The sequence below is a fragment of the Trachinotus anak genome, unplaced genomic scaffold (assembly GCF_046630095.1).
Source record: "Trachinotus anak isolate AG129_WGS33_773 ecotype Australia unplaced genomic scaffold, CSIRO_AGI_Tana_v1 ptg000009l, whole genome shotgun sequence".
Taxonomy (NCBI): domain Eukaryota; kingdom Metazoa; phylum Chordata; class Actinopteri; order Carangiformes; family Carangidae; genus Trachinotus; species Trachinotus anak.
Window position 1 is genome coordinate 4,761,494 of NW_027273860.1, and position 22,910 is coordinate 4,784,403.

General features: G+C 40.4%; 1 protein-coding gene across 2 annotated transcripts in view; it reads right to left on the bottom strand.

Annotated features, from left to right (window-relative positions):
• Positions 1-22,910, bottom strand: part of cnksr2a (connector enhancer of kinase suppressor of Ras 2a) — a 50,460-nt gene that overhangs the window by 3,626 nt on the left and 23,924 nt on the right. Inside the window, exons 6-24 of one of the 2 annotated variants that reach the window (XM_071484661.1) lie at positions 21,289-21,408; positions 20,716-20,775; positions 20,271-20,339; positions 18,616-18,762; positions 16,473-16,585; positions 16,190-16,344; positions 15,568-15,657; positions 14,169-14,383; positions 11,509-11,560; positions 9,030-9,205; positions 7,502-7,575; positions 7,291-7,362; positions 6,225-6,292; positions 5,871-5,968; positions 5,061-5,279; positions 3,829-3,970; positions 3,104-3,328; positions 2,120-2,307; positions 1,613-1,879 (exon numbers count right to left, since the gene is read on the bottom strand). In XM_071484661.1, the coding sequence (XP_071340762.1) occupies positions 1,841-1,879; positions 2,120-2,307; positions 3,104-3,328; positions 3,829-3,970; positions 5,061-5,279; positions 5,871-5,968; positions 6,225-6,292; positions 7,291-7,362; positions 7,502-7,575; positions 9,030-9,205; positions 11,509-11,560; positions 14,169-14,383; positions 15,568-15,657; positions 16,190-16,344; positions 16,473-16,585; positions 18,616-18,762; positions 20,271-20,339; positions 20,716-20,775; positions 21,289-21,408 (2,322 nt within the window). In that variant the 3' untranslated portion in view covers positions 1,613-1,840. Of the gene's footprint in view, positions 1-1,612; positions 1,880-2,119; positions 2,308-3,103; positions 3,329-3,828; positions 3,971-5,060; positions 5,280-5,870; positions 5,969-6,224; positions 6,293-7,290; positions 7,363-7,501; positions 7,576-9,029; positions 9,206-11,508; positions 11,561-14,168; positions 14,384-15,567; positions 15,658-16,189; positions 16,345-16,472; positions 16,586-18,615; positions 18,763-20,270; positions 20,340-20,715; positions 20,776-21,288; positions 21,409-22,910 lie in introns of those variants that run through there. The other variant, XM_071484660.1, reaches the window with a different exon arrangement.

The window sequence follows — 22,910 nt, forward strand, 5'->3', positions numbered from 1 at the left end:
GTCACCTTTTGTTGCTGGCTTATTTGAAGAGAGAAACCTGTGACTTTATCAATGTTTGTTTCACTGATTTTGTGATTTGTAGTTTTTCAAAAAAACTCCTCAGTGGGTTATGAGAACTTTCTTCTACTTCTTAAGCTGAAAACTGGGCAACTTTTTCAACAGAAAACACAAATATCGAGAGATAAATCTTAATCTTAGCTGCTTGAAACAGACTTCAGTCCTTTACAGTTTTTAATACTGTAGATGTCACTTCCAGAGCACAGTCACACAGCCATGGTGGTGAAATTAAAAATATATGAACCTCCTCTGTCGTTCTTACTGTCAGCTACAACAGAGAGATTCTGCATCACTGAAGCTATGAGGAGTTTGAGAACACTCCACTTGTTATCTAGACTGCAGCGTATTGTTTTGGTTCAGTTTTGATGGATGAAAAAATATGCATGCCTTTGTCGTTTCCACAGCAACCAGTGCAGATAAGTTATTGCTGCCTGAACACACAAATACAGCAGTGAGGGAGGGCGCAGTGAGACAGGGTCCCTGGTCTTTAGTGAACAGCAAATAAGGGCGAGGGTCTACCAGGGTCACATGGATACTTTGGTGTCTTACTGTATGGTCACATTATTTGACAGAGAAACGTTTCGTTCAAACTCCCCCTGAAACTTGGTGTATTCCTTTAAGAAACGCCAGACAGGGAACAAACATGTAAGCTCCTTTACCCAACCTGTACCAGCAGACACAGGCAGCCAGAGACACAGATCCTCCCCAAAAACAGCTACTGCACAAGCGACAAAGCCCCAACACCCTCGCCAATCCATCCCCGCCCATGTACACGGAGGAAGCAACAAAGATACAAACTCTAGAGACAAAAACAAAAAAAAAACACAACAACAACAGCCACAGCCAACGAGCCATTCACAGGCACCCAGCCAGGAACATAACCATTGCTCATATAGCATGAAGCCGCAGATGGCTGCCTGACAGAGCTCGACAGAAAAGACTCGAAACCAAACCGAGGAGACAAACTAAGACAGATGACACTAAAACTGACGAGACAGAGACAGTTTCCAGCGTGTGTGTGTGTGTGTGTGTGTGTGTGTGAGTGTAAATCATGATCAGAAATAAGCAGTGAATCAGACCTAAAACACATGTGGTGGCATCTTGTAAATATCTCTTTATGAAATAATTATGAGAATCATTTTATCCATTTCACCCTGCTCACATTTCATACAGTGAGGTGCATTCCAGTGTGAAAGTGATTAGTGTAACCCTGTCCACGATAGAGAAGTAAACAATAGTGGGTGCCGATCAGAAAATTATGTGAGTTGAGTTTTAGTATCAAATGTTAGTTCCATCAAGTGACATGTATTAGAATATGCAAACAAAGTAAACAGAGTAAACTAAAGGAGTGAAAGATGAGTTTGTGAACAAAGAACAGAAGAAGGGTAACCTCTGTTTCTGTCTGATGTGACAGTGGGATGTGAGACATGTTGCAATTTTAAGTTACAATCCTTAAGAGTTCAATGAAATCAAACCACAATTCTGATTTTCTATAAACAAACCAAACATTACCTGTTGCTTCTTGCTCACACTAAAAACTCTTCAACTGCCGAAACACGGGCAGGCTTTTATTGTGAAGCACTCGCAAGAAACAATATATACAAAACATGATCATTTTAGTTTTAAATATTGGATGGAGTAATGGAACAAGAAGAAGCAGCCAATGTAAAGAACTGCAAAGAATTTGTGCAGCGTGAAATAAAACTTTTTTTAAGTTTGTTTGGCTGCACTGGAAATAGATACACATGTTGCTCTTCTTTTGTATTTCTGAAAAAGTAGCTCCTCAAGAGAGTGTTCCATCATTGAGTCGCACGTGGTCATTCTACATTAAAACAAAACATAAATCTTAGGGATTATAACTTCAATATAAAACAAATCAATATGTTGCTTGTTATATGTAATATACTTTCCCTGGTGTACCAACATTTTCCTCAAGTGTGCATGATATCCATGTATATATGCTTGTGTATATATGTGTTCTGTGCACATTTACATCCATAGTATAGTCCTGCTTCATGTGTCTATGTGTGTGTACATGTGGGGATAAGACCGTGGCACCAACCTTCAGTGTGGAGGTCAGTATGCGGAGGCGGTGCAGACGCTCATTGAGCTGAGGGTCGGCGGTCCGTCGCAGGAACGACTGCCTGAACTCTGACTGACCTTTGGCCTCTGACCCGCGACCTAAAGGACACACCCCGCCCTGCTCGCAAGCTCGGAACAGGTCGCCGAGGGACGCGCCTTCACTGCCACCTTCAACACGGCCAGGAAGAAAGAGAGTCACACTTTTGATGGTTGTTTAAAGAAGATTAGAATTTAAAGGATAAGGAGCTGTCAAAAAAATCTGATTAGACTGAGTTATATCTCAGAGCAGCCACTGGAGGACAGCAGCACACACCTCAACACTTGACTTCTATTAGTCATAGAAAGATTACTAATGATGATAAAACCCTGTTCCGTCTTTGCTTTCAGCCTCGGGGAGAATTTTTCAGCCTCAGGGATGATTTTATTTCCCGCCTGACTAATTCAGGTGGAGTTTATATTTCACTGCTCACATCTTCGTTAAACTTTTCATTTTCTTTTCCTCTGTAAATCTATCATATCACCTGATTACATAAATCAGCCTTGTTTACTATTTGATTCCGACACTTTTCCTCCTGTCTGCCACTGGGCTCACCCTGGCAACCAGTGCACCATTGTCTCATTAGCCTCATTAGATCAGTGTACGGCTGGAGTGTGTGCTTCCCTCCTCAATACTGATGATGATTTAAATGGAAATGTGTCTGCCTGAGAGCGTTTTTATTTCTGGCACATGTACTGACGTCAGCGTCTTCACCTTAAAAAATCTTCTTCTTTTTTCTTTTTTTTTTTTCCCGGTCTCTGGTGGCTGTCATTCAGAGCAAGACACATTTTTGCTTTCTCCTTTCACCTGACATGCACCAGCCCACACACAGTACAACACAAAACGTGTCATCCTCGTGCTCTTTCCTTTGTTGTATGTAGGTGAAGTTTTTCAAACCACATGTAGTGTGTTCTCAACTGAACTCACCGTTGTGCGTTTGCTGTTCTTCCTTCGCAGGGGGCGTGAGGAGTGTGTGTAGGTTGCTGTCTCTTGGCAGTGTGAAGCTGCGGGGTTTCCCTCCCTGGGTTGCCATAGGAATCAGCCTCTGCATCGCCATGGGCAACGGGACATTCCTCTGTGCAGGAAGAGTGTAAACGGCTCCGGCCGTCATAGTCCCACCCCCCGGACCAGGCTCGGCAAAGACGGCGTCCTCTGTAACATGAAGTAAAACACAAGTAAAACACAGAGATGTTATATTTTATGTGTCATCTTTGGATAATCAACTACTGAACAGGCATCACTCATACATAAAGCACCTAAAGCACTGCACATATATACAACATATTTACAAACGATATGAAAGGGACAGAAAATACTGTGCTGAAAATATAAAAACTAACCTATCTTCAGTTTATCTACTGATATATTTGGTGCAGAATCTTTTTTTTTCTTCCTTTCTATTTTTTCTTTGCTCACTAAATATTTGACTGTATATAATCCAAATTAAATTCTCCATAGAGCGAGAGAGTTCAGAGCTTGGTATATTGCTTAAAACATTTTTTAATCAAGAGTCTTTGAGGATCTTGGAAATAACTTAAAAACAGTGATAAATCAAATTTGGGCAATGTGAAATCATTCAAGCATTTTCACAAAAATGAGAAAAGTCATCAACTGGTTGGATCCATGAGGCCTCTGGTTAAATGGGGCATTACCTAATGGTCCAGTTTGTAAATAGTGCAGTCCGGCCTCAGTCAGCGGTGTCTCGATCAGGTCCTGCCAAGAACGTCTCTGAGACGATGAAGAGCGGCCCGGGGACCCCGTCTCACTGCTGCCCCCTGCAGGACTGGAACGGTACTGTAGGAAGCAAAAACAGAGACAGGCAGAAAGTTAGCTGTAGATCATTATCATTATTATTATCATAATTATTATTATTTGGTATTATTCATCACAGATAATGTGTAACACGTTTTTGGGAGAATAGTGTGTATATAAATGTGTGTGCAAGTGTTTTTGTACCTGACATGATGCACCAACAAGTGCATCATGCTAACATGCTAACACTCCCAGAGATCCAGGCTAACTAAAACATTAAAGAAGTTAATGATCAATGTAGTTTGGCTTATATTTAGTTACTGAACATGTTAAGTAGTAGGTGGAGTAGACATCATTTCATTCATTTACTTCACTTTAGGTAATGTTCGAAGCCTGGTGGCTTAAGTGTGTCATTTTATTTTATTCATGTAAATTTTACAAACAGATCTGGTTCATTTAAAAAGTAATAAGTAATAATATAAATAAAAAAACAAAATATAAGTAAATGAAATTAAAAGAAAAACTTCATGGTCCACCAGTGGCAATATTAATGACACACCACAATACAAAAGTGTTGGAAGAACAAACAACATGCTAACAGCTAGCAAGGGGGCTAAAAATTAAGGGCGGCCTTGGAACAAAAGCCATTTAAATCATTTTTAAAGAAATTAAAATCAGGAGTCCCCCACTGGCAGGATGAATGCAATCAGCAAAGTGTTTGGCAATCATATTATGGCTTTATATTGTGTGCAAATTTTAAAGTGCCACAAGAGTAAAACAATCATTTTGTGGGAAGCAAAAATATGGGAGTCAGCAAATTCCATGTTGATATTCTAAACAGCACTAAATTCTGATGTGATGCAGAGAAAAGCCTAAATTAATTCATAAATATTCACTGCATATTTCATGAAAATCACCAACCATTCATTCCTATGTTTTGCTCTGTAATGGACAGACAGACTGAAAGACAGATTGAAATACCAGGGAACCATCTGTCTGACATTATTAATACATACATTTAGCGTCACAGCTACTCATCACATATATGATCGTCTATTTACTATTTAACAAATAAGTAAACCACCTTCCACCTTCCCCCTTTATTCAATGTCACACATTCACACACACACACCTCTACAGGATCACATCTGTACTGTACGTCACTGCTGCTGCTGCCCCCTGGTTTTCTCCCACTGTGGGTGGTGCCTCCCCCTAGAGGACCAGGGTGGTACTGCGGCTCTGCGGCCGCCGCAGGTGGCTCGCCGCACAGGAAGTCCTCCTGGGAAGAGCGAGAACGTGACGTCTCCGTGGAAGACAGTCGAGTGGTTCGGCCCTCCAAGTAGGCACTCATCTGACAGAGAGAGGGGAGAGTGAAGACGTGGCAGACGTCAACTGATCAACTGTGCGTCATTCTAATGTAACACTTAAGGAAAGGATTTAATCCGGCGAAGCAGCCAGATGACTGCAGGGTGACGTCTGAGTAAGTGTGCGAGAGGTAAGTAAGAGGCAGGAAAAACAAAGAAGAAGAGCAAAGAGCGTCTGTGTTTGAGCGTTCGTAGAAAAGGCAAACACCGAAGACTCTTTATTACTATGATTGTCAATCATTAATACCTTTAAAACTTAGGAGCCTGTGTCTGGTGACCCTGATTACTTGAACTAAAAATGTGCTGTAATAATTGTTGTTGTTTTAGTTTTCCATTTCATCCCAGGCTAAAAAAAAAATATGCCCCAAGACAAAGACTCTTGATGTAGAGCAACCAGTTCCAGAGTCAATTATAGCAACAATTATATCAAATTTAGCCCCTCCACTCCCTGTAGGCTTAATTTGCAATAACTTCAACTGTTAAAATGGACCATGGAGGAGCAATGAGTGTGATTTCAAGTACAGTATGTGCTTTATATGAGCATGTAATACAGTTGTGTGTGTGTGTGCGTGACTCACTGATGGAGGCCGTGGGTAGGTATCATATGGAGGTGGGGGGCTGTCCTGTTTGGGGCTGGAGGTGGTGTCATCTTCATGCTCACTCTCACTCCAGTAATCTGCAGGAAACCCACACACATACTGTCAGAAACACGAGGTATCTGTCCATGGGTGAATCTCTTCAGCAGTGTCTTACAAAGATGATACATTTACCATATGAGGTAGAAAATATAAATAAATGCACTGTATCGTAACCACACTGTAAGTCCAGTAGGAATATCGTAAGAGTGTGTTTGTGTTTGGTAATTAAAGACACTATCGTGCAGCAGCCATCTGCTGAAGTGCCCGTCAGCAAGTCAGTGAATGAACCCTCACCCTGCTCCTGGCGCATCCTCTCGCGCTCAGCGTAGCCAACAGCCGCCATGTTGAGACGACTCAGCCATCTAACAGAGGGACAGAACATACAGGAGGATTAGATTAGATTAAGATTTATGGCTTTACAGGATTACACACTCAAACTAACAAAAACATGTTGTTAACGATGTTAAATGAATAACCCTGCAGACACATTATATTAACGTTGAACACAACGGAATGGAATAAGGAAAAATATATTAATTTGACATTTGGGAAAGTGGTCATATACACTTCTTATCTAAGTTTTGGCAATATTTTCATTTTCTGCTGCTTTATACTTCTACTCCACAACATTTCAGAGGAAAATATTGTACTTTTTCTCCACTACATTTATGTCACAGCTACGGTTACTTTACAGATTAACATGATTCTCGTGAAAGTCCTATGGTCAGTTTATAAAATATGATACATTACTATATCTTACTATATCTTACACTGCAGTATCTGTAATATAAGTAGTAAATTAGCTCCACATTATTAAAGTACCACTTACATATTAATAAATCAATAATAATCTAATTTTCAATTCTCCTTAATGAACATTTTTACTTTTAGTTAAGTACATTTGGTTGCTTTAATACTTTTACTAGATTATCATTTTGTATTTTTTGTGTGTGTGTGTGTGTGTGTTTTATTTCCCAAAATGTCAAACCTTTCCAAGTAATTAAGAAATCTTTTTAATCTTTTTTGGGAATGATCTACTTTAAATGTTTTAACCTGCTCTTTTTTGTGACTAGAGTAACTAACATGTTATGCCAGATATTTTTGTAGATTATTATCATGTACCCCATGTAAATCACATCATCACTTGGAAAGAACCAAACTGTACCCTCGATGGAAATATCTTGCAAATGATGTTTTTTTATATGCATCACTTCCCAAATTAAAACAGGCTTCCTATTTATTATCAAATGCAAAACATATTTGCTTTGGGGATATAAACAGGAAGCTGCACTCTTCCCACCCAGCTGGGAGTTTGCCCTTCTGCATAACCTTCGTCCGTATTTAGCACGTGCTGATTTACCTGTTCATGTCATCCACTCCATCTGCTGCGAAGTAGAAACTCTTGACCTTGGGGTGACATGCTTTGAAAGCACTAGAGAAACATGGTGGGGGGCAGAGGGAGTTATTTTTGCAGGCAAACATTCACACATAAGAGCACATTTGCTGCACATGCACATGGACAAGTAAATACACATAAATATGCAACAGACCGGTTTTCATCGTGCACTTACTACTTCTTGCGACATTCGCTGGCCCGGTCGATCTTAAACTCTGGAAGACTGACAAAACCCTCTGCCTTCTCATCCTGAACAGAAGAGAGATTAAAGATATGAATGAAGAGATAAACAAAAAGCTAAAGAACAGAGGGAAATAAAGGAAAATTCCAGTTTATTTCAACCTGACATATTTCCTATAAATGTGGCCATTGTGGGTCTGTGGCTTGTGATAACTTTGTACTCACACCTTCTGTTGTAGGGATTCAGGGAAACGAGGACTCACTCAAAACAACATATAGATATTGAGGAAAGCTGCACGAGCCTCCTATAACCTGATTTTTTATATGAATCATTTCAAATGCTCAGGAAGCATCCACCTGAAACGGCCATTAAGGCTGTCTGCAAAGGGACCTGCATCTGGGTCAACCTGCACGTCGGTTTGTTTGCAGTACATTATGTGCGAGGCTGCAGGTAGTTTTCCATTTAGTGTGTTTGTGCTGAATTAAACGAGAGTGAGTGTGACATGAAGCTCTGCCAGGCTTCATTCACACAGTGTCGGCAGAATGGGGCAGGAAAACATCCCTTATTCCAACTAAGGAGCATCCACACAGTATTGATGGTGGCCAGCCCAGTGCTAACCCTGTAGTCACACTAGATAAACAGACTAACTTACCTACTTCTGTTGTGTTAAGCGCTTGTAGCAGATTGTTACCAAGTGAAACCAGATATAGATAAACAGCGGAAGGTCTTGTATCAGTGCTGATATTCAATTTTATTTTGAACCCAGCTGATGTTTAGCAGATATAATGATTACCATGGTCACAATCATAGTTTTATCATACTAGCACTTGTTAATTCACACTTAAGTACAGCTGATTGTGATGGGAATGTCACTAGTTTTGAATGTATTTGCTAAAATTGAAATTTTGATCTGACGATGAAGCTAAATGATGTAAAGTTTTTACAATTCATTCCAAGGGGCTCTTGAAATGTGTGTATTAAATTTCATAGCAGTCCATCTATTTTCACATAAAAAGCAAATGTGAACCTCACAGTGGCGCTAGGGGAAATGTGAGGGGGTCATTAACGTCGGCCGGATTCATCCCCTGGTGAATATTGTACGAAATTTCATGGCAATCCATCTGGAGAGGCACCGCTAGCATGGCAGAACAACAAATATATTAAATACACACCCTGAAGTTCCCCTGGAAGTTTGAACCATTTCAGAGAATTCACAAAACTTTTACTTCATGCAACTTTAAAATGAAATCAGGGTGAAAGTCTTTAGCAATACACGAGCACAAGGTTTGACTCCAGGGGAACTTCAGGGTGTTCTCTTCCTTTGTCTTTGTCACAGAGCAGCAGCATAGCTATTTCAGAAACTTGCACAGTTTCCCTTAAGTTACAGCAAGCACAGGTTTTGACAAATTTCATCATTTCTTCTACTTTGTTTCTGAGTCTTGCTTTCTTAAACACTATGAAACACGTCATGGTTTTTGGGAAACTGACACTTGAAATCACTTTTCTCACAAATGACGCGTACCTCCTCGTTGATGTACCAGTACAGGCAGTTGTCCTTCAGAACAAACCAGTACTTCTTCCACTTCTGAGAAAAGTAACCCTTTGCGTCTCTCTTTCTCCACAACCAGCCCTCGCAGTCTCCCCTGCCGAGCGCCTTGCAGGAAACACGCCTCCGACTCAGGGAGGCCAAACCTCGTCCTGGAACGACACGCAGAAAACGGTAGAAAATATAAATCAGAGAAATGAAAGAAAACAAAAGAAAAAGAAAAGGAGTAGTAACACTACAGCTGCTTTTTAAGTGCGCGCTTTAAGTCACTTTCATCGCAGCATGAATAAACACATTCACAAAATGCCACATCTTAATGCACCAATAATTCTTGGCGAGAGTTCAGTGTGTGGATTTGCTGCTGCACTGCAGTAAGGTAAGAGGTGTTTAATAAAAATTGGCTTTTCCTTCTGGCATAAAAGCCCTGTAACATTTTTCTTAGCAGGCTCCTCATTAGAGATTACCAAGGAAACTTGGCTTCTAGTTGAGGAGCACGGAGGAACTTTTATTGTGCTGTATCAAAAGTCTTGCAACTTTAAAGGGGAAAGGCAGTTCAATATTCAATTTATTTCTGCAGCGATGGGGACGTGCGGTGTATAGTAGATCTCTCAAGGAAAGGACTTTGTTCCACAGTGTTAGACACAGGAAAACTAAAGCTGAAATATGCAGTGTGGAAAGAATAGACGCTGCAGATAATTAAAAAGTTATATACTCAGATATAGAGAAACTATAGATCCTGAAAATGTAAAAAAGTGCCCTGGGATAGCGAGAATTCATTTTCAGTGCAGCAGCCCCTGACTATAAACTGATCCTATCACTGGTTTGAGTTTTTGGCTTTGGGACAGACTTATTTTAGAAAATGTTTGGTAAAGGTATTACTTAAAATCATTTAAAGCATCGATAAATCCGTATTATCACTTCGATTTTCAAAGTTTGGTTCAATTGCTCTAAACAAACAAAGCCGTCGTTGAAAATGCGCAGATGGAGCTAAAGCTTTCAGAGTTTCTCACGACAGCAGATGGTGAAACAAGTGAAAGGCCAGTGGAAGAAAAAAACAAATCACTTCCAACATGTTGATCCTCGAAAGTGTGGTGGAAGAAAAGAAAAAAAAGATTTCGTCAAAGAGGTGAAGAAACAGAGAGCAGAGAGCAGGGAGTTGGAAAAAGGACAATTAGAGGCTGGAATGACCTCATAAAAGAGGGAGAACAAGAATAAACACTGTTATCTGAACCATTGTATCATCAGTTTGAAGAAATAGAAGAAAAATCCTACAAAAGTAATTAAAGAACTGCTCTCACAAAGAGAGAGATGATAACAAAAATGTCATGCTCAATAGAGAAAAGTGATCAAAACAGAAGTAGCTCTCATCTTTGTCACGTAAAAGAAGTGCTGAATCACTGGATTCATCATCTTGACTGAAGGTACAATATACAGCAAACTAAACTGAAAGCCGCCTCGCCATCGTCTGGACTCATCAAAGACCATGAGCATGATGTGTGAAAATGCAAATTCAGTGCTCTCTGCACAGCATGTGAGGAAAATGTTTTTTTTTCCTGACCACGACATGATTTTGTTGTGGAGGCTCGAGCTGAAGCAGATCACAACTTAGCAACTCCAGGAGGAAGAACGCCCAGCGAGTAGCATATAGACCACAGCTACGGCCGGTCACCAGATGAAATGAACCAAAAGATGCAATCGCCAAGTCAGCTGTTATAACAACAATGTCACAAAGCAGCATTTTATTGATATATGATTGATTATTATATATCATTACATTATTATATGATATGATGATATGATTATTATTATTAATAATACTTATATTATTATAAAGCCTGTGTATATACATTTACATGTAAATATGTGACTATATAACATTCTGCAATTTTTTAAATATTATAACATTATAATTACCAAATTACAAATAGTTATTATTATCAATATGATAACATACATGCAAAATATTCACTGGTTCTCTCTCTAATGAGAATAAGAATTCCTACAGTGATATGTAACTGTAAATAAATTGACTATAGAATTATATAGGAAATAGTAAAATTGGTTAACTTATAAATAATTGTATTTTACCCAGTGCACTGCAGATGAATGTGCATAAAATTCAATAAATTATTATTTTGAATGTTTCCAATACTAAAGGAATAATGGATGATTATCTACTTGGGTAGAAGTGGAGCAGTTCTTTCTTGGAAATTCTTCTGGAAATCAATAACTTCTTACAAACGCAATGCAACCAATAAAAGTCTGAGCACTTTGTCTTAATTTTCCTTCACTGCACAGCTCTTTCCAGGAAGCAGCAGCTGCCCTCACACTTTCACACAAATCTCCATTAGTTCTGCATCCCTGAGAGAGTGAAGGGGTGAATGACCACAACCGGCGAGCATCTGGACGGCATTTCCGGCTTACACTAAACGGAACAGGTGGCTTTCCTGCTTACCTTTATTCTTCTTCCTGTTCTTTGACTGCAGAGAGGAGGACTGCTGGTATGTCTGAGAGAGGTTGGACAGAGGAGAGCAAGAGAGGGAGAGGAAGAGAGAGAGCAGGCTGTCAGGATGGATCAGTGGCCTTTGTTTGCTGCAAAGAATCCTGGGATATAAAACATGACAGATCTTAGGGAACGGAGGAAACGAGGCAGAGACGAGGCAGAAGGCACATGGATGCAAAGGGAAACTCTGTCGCTCATTTTGTCTTCCTGTCACGTGCACATGAGGGGATGGAAAAGTCAACCTTATGGAGGACTTCAGCACCTCTCACACCTCTAAACATAGAACTGAAGGACGGGAGGGGGGGAGGACGGTGGCACAATAGGACGTCCAGGTGATGGAGGAGAGGTGAGAAAATGCAGCTCAGGGGCCTCTGGGAATAAAGGGAACTTTCAGTAGGCAAAATGTGAAGGACAAACATGTAACCCCTACATATTTTCCAACTAATCTCCTGGAAAATTTGCAGCCATGAACATTCAAAGAAACACAGAGCACCAAACATTTATGGACATCAACAGACAGTGTGGCATGATGGCCAGAGTAAGAGTTCATTCATCAAGGTCAGTGCGCACGTCTGGGGGTTCACTTTCAGCAGCTACGACTGAGTAGTATGAGTGTTGATGCTTCTTTCCCTCCTGCCCCACAGCCTGAAAACCTCTGATCTAAAACATTCGACTCTGCATATTTCAGACGCGACCTCTCCCGACAGGTCAGGCGGGGCAGCAGCCCAGCTCTGATGTCACGATATTACACATGTCGGAGCCTGGAGCTCGGCCATTCACAGCCCCACGCTCAGCAAGACAGATGACATGGGCCCGCCCACACCCACTGACACGCCATCTGCCTTCGCAGCGCCCATGCACGCTGTAAACACACACACGCAAACACACACATACAAACACATTTAATTTCCAAAGAGATGCTGTCAAGATGTATAAGGTCACTGCCGGCCAAACTGACGGCGGCGAGCTCAGATGGACAGGCGCCCTGACAGATGTCATGGAAGTGACAGGGGGGTAATAACAAGTCAGCATTTGCTCAGATCACACTTCACTACAGCACTTTTTCATCAAGGGTAAAAGCTCAAAGGGTTTTTTTTTTTTTTTTTCTCCAATCTGAGTCCTGATTTAGATCCAGTCTGAAAACAAATTAGAGAAGAAGCAGGCTTCCTCATAAAACTTTTTACAAGTTTTTGCTTTGAGGAGGCAACAGAGGGGAAGCCAGAGGAGTTTCCTAACCGCCTTCTCTTTTGATCTACAGCAAGTTCAAGTTTGATTGTCATTTCCACACATGTGCATGTCAAACGTACAGGGAAGCCAAATGTTGTTCCTCATGGACCACAGTGCAAACCTTAGTATGTGTGCCATGAAACCAGGTAATGCTAAACTCAAACTAAAAACTGCAAACTAAAAATGAACGTAACGGATACAAACACCACACGGTCTTAAGGGTAAGAGAGAACACTCTTATCAGCAGCAACAGCTTGGCACATAAGCAGCTGGCTCAAGGTATTTAAAAAAACATTACTATAAAAAAAAAAAATCCCTCTGTACAGTGCACTGGGTTACAGTAATGTAATCCCTCCCTTGATTTTTATTTACTTTGACCTTATAGACCTTAAATTAAAGGAATAGCTTTGAGAAATATGATCATTTGCTTTCTTGCTGAGAGTTAGATGATGAAAAGATTAATACCAGGGCTGCAAGTAACAACAATGTTCATTACCAGTTGATCTGCAGAATAGTTTTTTTGATTGAAAGAGGAATTGTTTACTCTTTGAAATGTTCAAATATAGAGATAAAAATGGCACAATTTCTTTTATTTTGTCTTATGAGCAGTTTAAAACCTCACAATGTTCAGCGTATTGTCGTTTCAAGGAAAAAATAGCAGATCATCACATAAGAGAAGCTTAAACCAGAAAATTCAATTTTATGCAATTTGCTTTTAAACAGGATTAAACCATTATCAGAACAGCTGACGTTATAGTCGATTGTCTAATTGATTCATTGACTAATCACTGTTGTGCGAACCAATACCACTCTCACTTCTGTACAGTCCATATTAAAATACAATTGCCAGTTAGTTAGCTTAGCTTAGCACAAAGACTGGAAACAGGGGGAAGCAGCTAGCATGCCGCTGTCCAAAGGTAACTAAATCTGCCGACCAGCAAAACCAGTAACAAACATGTTCTATATCTCCTATATATCACTCCTGTAAAACAAAAAACTGTCATTTTGTTTGTAGAAATTAAGGTAGATATTGTCACCTACAGGCAGAATCCGGCTACCTGCCCCTTTCAGGTCTTCATTCTAAGCTAAGCTAACGCTCTCGTGGCTCCAGCTACATACTTAGCATGAATGCTATGAGAGTGGCGTCGATTTTATCGCCTAACTCTCAGCAAGAAAGTGACAAAGCACGTTTACAAAATAAACCATTTCTTTGCACATAGGGAAGTGAAAGATAAACCTACTGGTCAAAACTTCTTTAGAAGAGAGAGGAATTTAAAAGTCAGAAAAGAGTCAAATCCATCTAAAATCTAATCTGAAATGGTGCTGAGACTTTCTGATTTAGAAATAAAAAAAAATTATGTGAAGGACAAAATAATTTGAATTACATGATAAATGGAGGCTGGGTCTCTGGGTGGAGAATCCCTCTGATTTGTCTGCAGGACGTAGTGGGAGGGGCTTTGGCTGTGGTGGCTCCGCCTCTTGGCACGCTTGGCCGTGTCGTTGGAGCGTTTACCTGGACGAGCCGTGTGGGAGGAGTAGTCGTCAGAGGCGGTCCTCTCGTCCCCACCGGACAGCCCCACGTAACGCATGAGTGACGCCTCTGTGAAAGCCAACATTAATGAGATGCAAAGTATATCAAACGTATAGACAAACACATCAAACTTGTATCAGGTGCGTCTGCGATATGTTCAAATTCGACTGATTCTTGTGATTCTGTCTACAGTATAATTTCATCATATTGATCTTCTCTTTGCTTTTTTAAATTTTTAGTCTTGTCATATTTTCTTCATCAGTGTTGCCTATTAAGAGTTGGATTAATTAAGGACTAATTTTAAAAATATATAAGTAAAACAGTCAAAATGTCACATCACTCAGAGATCCATCAAAATGAGACGACCGGTGACTGAGATAATACATTTGAGTTAAAGAGTTTGACCTTTAATCAGAGCATCATAATTGAGCTAATCAGTTATTTTAAAAATATTAGAAGACAATGTAAAATGCATGTTAGATTTTTTTTTTTTTTTTGTAGAATTCATGGAATTCATTCATTCATCGTTTCCTTCTTGAATGGTGTAAAACATGAAGGAGGAAGGTTACAGACTCCTCATCGCTCCAAACACATCGTGTTTTAATCTGCCGCCAATTTGAGTCCTCACATGTGAGGAGATCTGCTGCCTGAGTGTTTCTTGAATCTGTTCAGAAAAACACTCTGTTTACGTCTCTTCCATCTTTTCCGACCAACTTCTTTCCACTGGGGAGGAAACCCAGGTTTCTCTACCCCTCTCTCTATGGTTCCCACCCTTCTGTCCTTCCCTGGTTGCTAGGCAGCGGCCAGAGGAAAGTGAGACACCAAGAAGAGCTGCTGTCAGCGTCACCATGGCAACTGCATGAGTGATTCAGGTGGAGGTCATGGGGAATAGTTTTTTTTTCTGTTTCTGCCTCCTCTCATCCCTCCTTTTCTCCCTCCTCGTCCCATCCTGCCTCTCTTCCTTTCTTTCTATCTCTTTTTCTCTTTTATTCTTCCTCCCTTTCATTTTCTCTCCCTTTGTGCCAACCGTCTACCTTTTTTTTTTTCTCCCTGCCTTCCCTTCTCATTCCCTCTTATTTCGTTTCTCTGTGATGCTAATCACAGAGAGAATTAGAGAAGGGGATGGAGGCGCATTGATCTCCGCACACACTGATCTATTCATAATACAGAGAGATGGGAACATTTAACAGACTCTAACAGGCTCTTCAGGAGGTGCACACACACACATATGCACTCCACACGCCGACACTCACCTCTGCGGCTTTCTCTGTTAAGCTTGGCTGGGTCTTCGTAGTCGCCCACCCAGTTACACTCCACAGGCATAGAGATGGGCCTCAGCCTGCCTACAAACACACACACACACACACACACACACACAATTTCAAAACTTAATATTTAAATGAATTTAAATGTATGAAACAGCATTTACAGCAGAAAAAAAAATCACAGGGAAAGCTATGTATATTCGGTGCAACAGGTTCAAGTTTTTATTTATCCCATGTGCAATAAATGCCTCTTGGTTCCTCACACAGCTTAGCATTTTATCTTTATAATTTTTATCTGGAGCCTTGCAGGTTTCCTTGCTTTTATCATGCACCCTTTATTCTGAAAGTTCAATATTGAACTGATGCTCTTCTCAGAGTCTCGTATTTTAAATGCTGATATCTGATATTTAGGATTCGAGGTTTTTACTTATTTTATCAGTGATAGGTAGAGCTCCATCACTTTCTGAAACTTTTTATTCACCGCCTTGAGCTGTCAGGTTGATTCCTACCCTCATTATTTTTTTTTTTTTATGAAGTGGCTGAATGTAGCAGAATGATATTGAACCCAATGCCCCTACTTCACATTCTCTCAGTCATCACAGGAGTGTACCATATGTAGGCGTGGTGCAGTACACAGGCTCCTCCTCTTCTCGCCGGCGAGACTCTTGATCCAGGAAAGAGTTTGGTGACTCAGAGCGCTTAGCAACGCTGACGCCACCGTGGTTACGGGATGCCTCATCCCCAGACAAGGCTCCCGTCTCATCTCTATGGCAACAGCAGAGGCAGAATTACCGGGAAAACAAAATGTGCATCAACGTCAGAGCTTATTTTTGCTGTCACCAGTTCCACATGTCGCAAGTTGAGTTTTTTTCTTTGGTACACAGATACAGTACCTGGGTACATATGGCTCAGCAGGGGGAGGGGGGATGTAGAGGTCCTGGAGGGCTGAGTTCTTGGTGGGTGTGCCTGAGGGTGTGGCTGAACTGCTGCCTGGGCTTCTGGTTGGCTGCAGAGAGCAGAAGTGGGTTCATGTGGTAAGAACAAACCATTTTTCTTTTATTTACTTCTTATTTTCTCAGGATTTCAGTATCTGAAATGTCTTGCAACATTTAATTAATAAACAAACTATAGTGTAGTTATTATTTGATTTCATGTACAATTTTTGTCAGCCATTAGAACTTTATTATCTGTTTATATACCAGCCTCTACAGTAGTTATAATCTATTATAAACTAGTTATTAAATGCTTATATACTCAATATAAATACTAAACAGGACTACTATAAGTGTTACCCTTGAATGAAATTGACCTTGGTGAATTACAAAAGTAACTTGAAAGTGACTTGTGCCTGAAAATAGAGACTTTCTGTAAGACTGAAAATATTTCCATGTTACAACTTTTACAATCCACTCACATTTGGAAACTACTGAGCTCTCAGCATCTGACACCTGGATTCATTGCTGGCCAAAAAAACACCTGTATGGCCACCTACTTTGGTGTCAAGCATTTCCAGGTAGCTACTGGCCAGGCCACCAGTGGCTGCTGCTTCTTTGGATAATGTAATAATAACACTGTCAAGCTAAATTAGCTGAGATCAGGGGATATGGCATGAAGCAGGAGCAGTCAGGTGGTCGCCAGGTTGTAAACAAACCCCCGTGTTAAAAAGATGGTTTTTGGAAAAGGAAACAAAGGAAACAATGTCTTACAATGTCTTAAATTATTGTTACGTCTTGTCTCAACTTTGGCCCAGAGCTGTAAAACGTCTCCTCGCAGCTCCCTCCAGAACTGGGGGGTCAACAGTCAAAGGGCCATGTGTTTGAATACAGATTTACAAATAACCCTGAATAAATTATATTAAACGGAATCAGGCTGCACATCATATCTTGCACACATCTGTCCGTATATTCCTACACATGCTGTACATCAGTATGTCATCAATTTTGGTCCAAGTGACACATCACATGACTGCAAAACAGAGGCAGTAATTCACAGACACTTCTCTGGAGTCTCCCACCAGCACAGTGACAAGCAAGATGAAACAAAAACATCCGTGCCCAAAAACAGTAAAGAAAGATCAGCAGAATTTAATGGCAAACTTAATAAGACAACATCTACTCTTAAAAACATAAGCAACTTAGCTGTGAAAGATGCTTAAATGCATGTGATGAAAGTCTGAATTATAACTCCAAGACCATTTTCATAACTGTGTAAGTCAGTGTCTGGCCTGTTTCCCATGAGTTAGCCCCGTGTGGGACTGTCCCATCCACTGCAGAGGAGACAGTCCATAAAAGAGCTTAAGGAAACAGCTGCTCTGCATCAAAGGTGGGAAAGTTAACCAAGCATATATTTACCAAACCATCCAGCAAGTCCTCATCCTTAAAGATTTCTCTCTGGTAAAACCAAATGACAGTGTTCGGAAACACTTCCAACAAGACAGAAATCTCATCTTTGTGCAGCCAGTTGCTCACATTGACTTTTACCTTCAAATCAAGTGGTTTATATAACCCGAATAAAGCATTTCCAAGCTGCCTGATGGTCCGACTGCTTGTGTTTGGTGTTGTAGCAACTCCGCTGCATTGCCAGATCTCAGCAATTACTTTTTGTGACTTGTGTTATTCTACAATAACCAACAGAGGTAATAGCCAAAAACTACAAAAATAACACCCAAGTTATAATAAACATGAATTACCCCTGAGGATTCTCTGTGTAATGTGGTCACAAAAGACAGTGATGGTGGTTGGGGGGGGCACACAACTGTTTTCCCACCTGATTGTGTAGATAATCAGTGTTAATGAGGGAGATATATTTCACAATCCGTGGGAGCACAGGGGAATGTGGGTGGAGGGTGCCATCAATTTTCCCATCTTACTCATTCCAGTGTGTTTCAGCTGGCAAACAAAACCATGCTGAGCCACAGTACCCTGACCTAATTACACACTTTGGCTGCAGTCGTACGGGGAGAGCAAACGCTGTGGGGAATTATGTGGGCCAGTGCGGTGCTTTAATAAAGTCTATAAAAGGTAGAGCTGGTCCCACCTGCAGAGCCAGGGGTTTCCAGCGCATGTTCTTGAGCAGCGCGGGGGCGGAGCTGAGCGTGCTCTGCGGGCGCTTCTTCAGGGTCAGGGACACGACGCCTTTATCAGCTCTCAGCGAGCCGACCAGGTTACGTAACTGCCAGCCCACCTGTAGATGGGAGAGGACAGAGTATCAGCTGGAAAATACCCTCATCTGGTTAATGAACAACACAATCACAACCTGAGTTATAACTGGCATTTGTATTCAGCATGAAGTTTGAATTGTGGCCATGTCGTGATTGGATCTCGCTTGTTGAGCCTTCTGTGCAAGGCAAGTGGGTGTGGAGGTGGTAAGTCTATCTATAGAGCTTTCATGTGATGTAACCTGCCCTCAATTTGAAAACAAATGCTTCTCATCATATATATTCCTTCATTTTTAGCCACTATTTGCACAAAACCATGCCAACGCTCCCTGTTTGTAGGAGTTTTGAGAACAAAAACCTACTGTAAACAAGAATAAAAATGGCTACTGCGAGATTCGTTGCCGGTCACGGCTCTATCTCTGTGACTTTTTAGTCTCCTGACCTATGTGGGGAGATAACTTTCTCATTAAGACGACCAAATTCTCTTAACTTCATTTACTCGATTGGCCTAAGATCTGATCATAATGCAAGAGGAGGTGCAGGGAAGGGTTGGAGGATCTGATTACACTAATTCAAATGCATGCTGTGTGCATCTGCACCCTTGTAAACTAAGGGCACAATCTGCAGTACAGATGTAAACAGATGGGTGGCCCTACCACAAAAAAAAAAAAAAAAAAAAGAAAAATCCACACACAGAACTGGAACTACGGTGCATCTCCAGGGGTTTATCCTGCTACATAATTAGTTTTAACAACAGTCAATAACAAATTTATCTCACTGTTAAAATCTTGCCATAAAGTTACTGTGAATCTCTTCTGATGATTTAAAACCCCAAAATAACTTAAACCAAGCTTAAACTGAAACATTAAAGTTAAAAGAAAACCAAAGCTGAAACACTCTGTAGAGCTGAGGAGAACTGCAGAGTCGTTGATAATCATCTGTGGATTCATCATTCCAAGTGACCACTGTCATAGAATAATTTGTCTGATTCATTGTTAGAATGAAAATAAGTCAATATCTGTAAAAACAGGCATGCATTTTCAGTTTTCATAATTTGAAAAACATATAAAGTGATGATTTTGATGATGATATTTAAAAAAAAAAGTCCTTTACCATACATTTTATTCTATTAACATCTGTCTTGTACTTTTCAGGTAAGATATTTAAATTCATCATGCAAGTTAGATTCTGAAAGTTTTAAGTATATATATCAAATAACTTCTCTCTCTCACGTGACAACATCTATGAATAAAAGCCTGAACAGTGGTAGAAGGAGTATTTACTACTACTTTCCTTGAGTCAAAGTACAGATATAAAATGTAAAAATTCTCAACTGAAAGTAAAAGCCCTGCAGTCCAAATCCCACTGAAGTAAAAGTATTAGCAGAAAAATGCAGCTCAAGTATAAAAAGTAAAACTGCTCGATCAGCAGAAAAATATAACCGACACAAAAAGATATATTTAGAACCTATAAGAAAACACACACACACACACACACACACACACACACAGTGTATACACAATAAGAAACCAACCACAGTCTGGTGATTGACTTGGATGACTTCATCTCCCGCATGGATCTTCTTACAGCGGTCAGCTGGAGACTACAGAGCCAGGGAAGAGAGAGAGCCAGAGAGAGAGAGAGACAACAGACGAGCATGAATTGATCTGAGCTTATTGATCCCTGCATACCAGAGTGGGAAAGTTTCACAACAAAGTGTACTTAAATAAGCTATAATATAACAGAAGGAATGCCTTGCAGAGTCATCTCTATGGAACCTGATATGCTGTTATAGATCCAAATGTCAGTTTTGCAGATATTATGAGGAAGAATTGGTTTTCTCTACCCTACAGTCCCTGGGCATGGTGGGAAATCCACTTCATTGGCGGTTTATTTATGTCACAGATACAGTAAAGATTAAGTGCCTTGCTGGAATTTAGTATGTGAATGTGTGAAAAATGGATTTGTAAGCCTCTCACCCCTTCAGTCGTTCCTGTGATCACATGGAGGCCGTCGTAGGTCGACTTGATGTACATCCCCTGATGGACAGAAGGAAGGAAGAGGTGATTCAGAGGGTTTTGTGTTATTTAGGTGAACAACGGCATTTTGTATGTGAACATGGAACAAGTCCACTTTCTATTACTGTAGTCTACTCATCTCTTGTTCTTTGTATGTAATGCAATGTAATAAAATGCAAAACACAAAACTATTACCCACAGCAGTAAAAAAACAACCTCATGAATTCCAGGGCAAAGTAACTTTACCTCGCAACACGCTTCAGCTATGCGCTACGAAGATAGATCAGTGGTGAGTGAAAAAAAATTTTGCTGCTTGTGAAGTATTTAAGGGGACATGATGGCATGTTACTCTCATTCTGTGTGTGATTTCTAATGTATTATATTGTTTGTTAGACAAAAGGACTTGTAATGTTGAACTCAATTGGAAAAGGTTAAGTTTTAGCTATTGTTATTGCTGCACACTGTGTGAAAGACAAATATAACCTGAAATACCCACAAGCCCAGCACACACATGGACAAACAGTCAGTCATTACCAGGCCCTCGGAGGGTTTGATGTTGGTGAGGTGAACCAGCTCGAGGTGGGCCGACTGAGAAACCAGCGGGTCTGATGACACACACACAATGTGCTCGCACACCTCCGACAGAGTCTTACACTGCGGAGAGGAAGCAGGAAATGAGAGAGGACAACTAACACTGCACAGAGCCTTTATCAAAGCAGGTTCACCAGTGGGGCTTGTTAAGAAGATAGAGATGAAAACGAGACTTCGGGTTTTAGACTATACTCCTAATAAACCTCTTTGCTTCCTGCCACAAAACATATTACAGCTTTTGCTTCTTTATTGGAGTTTTTTTCTTTTTGTCTTCACTGAGGAGAACAAATATATTTCAGAGTTTTATGCAGCACATTCTCTCTAAATCTGAATACAATGGCTGCCACTATTAGCACAGCTGTGGTTTAATACAGGTTTTGCCATTGAATTTTAAAGGGTCAGTTCACTCAAATCACAAAAAGAGAACATAATTTCTCACTTATCTAAAGTAGTAACTTGCCATGCAGATAGTTTTTTAGTTTTAATTGTCAGTTGTTTTCAGTATTTCTGCCCCCAACACCAACATCATGGATGTGAATTTAATTTGTGGTGCCCACAGCGGTGAAAGATTATACCTAAAGAAATTTAAGAGCAATATTTTTTCCTAAGAAACAACAAAAGCCTCCACACAAAATGATGCCAATGGTGGAAGGTAGTCAGAATAAAAAGTGCTGATGGCCTCTTTTTGTGGATAATCTACAGCAGTGGCTGTTTTTCAGGAAACTTTCCTGCTGTATTGACAGTGAACTCAGAAGTGGGATATTCATCATATTTCTGGATTTTTATAAGCAGGTTTTACTTTCTTTACAGTAAAAAAAATGTGCTCATCTTGTATTTCAGATGTCATTTTGCTGGACCTTGATGGCCTTGTTCGCGCTGGAGCACCGTTACCAAATGAATCATAAGTCTCTTTCACAGCAGATTCGTTGGCTTGTCTTAACAGGGGAAGCACAGGTGGAACTAATAACAGCAACGGCGGCTCCGTTCCAGCCATTACTGTGAGGCAGCGCGGCAATTAGTGATGTTATTGGACACACCTGTGCTTGACGAGTCAAAGCGTCTGCTGTGAAAAAGGTCAATTAAACCTCAGCGGCCCCACAGTTCAGGAACCACTGACCCACAGCGACATTTTTCCTTCTGGAGGCATATGTTGCTGTTTTGTTTTTTTTTAATGTCATTTAATTCCATTCACTTTCATTAAACTGGGATGGGAATGAAAAGGTGAATATCTCAAACGCTGCAAATCTCAAATCTGCACGACTGAATACAACTACCTCTCATTTCGTATGATTTAAAACATAAGCACATAAGAAACCCATTCACATCAGCCTCCGAGTTTTGTAGATGAGAATTACATTGTGAACAAAACACTGGCAAAGTCACTGCTCATTCAGTAGCATCTAATCAAAACTCAATATCAACGCAAATACAATCCATGCAGCTAAATTCAAAAGGTTTTATACACAGTTTGTTTGTATGTAACAATCAAGATACATTAACACAGCAAAAGTAGCTTATTTTGGGTATTTAAATTATGTGACTAAAAGGCTAGCAGCATGTTAACA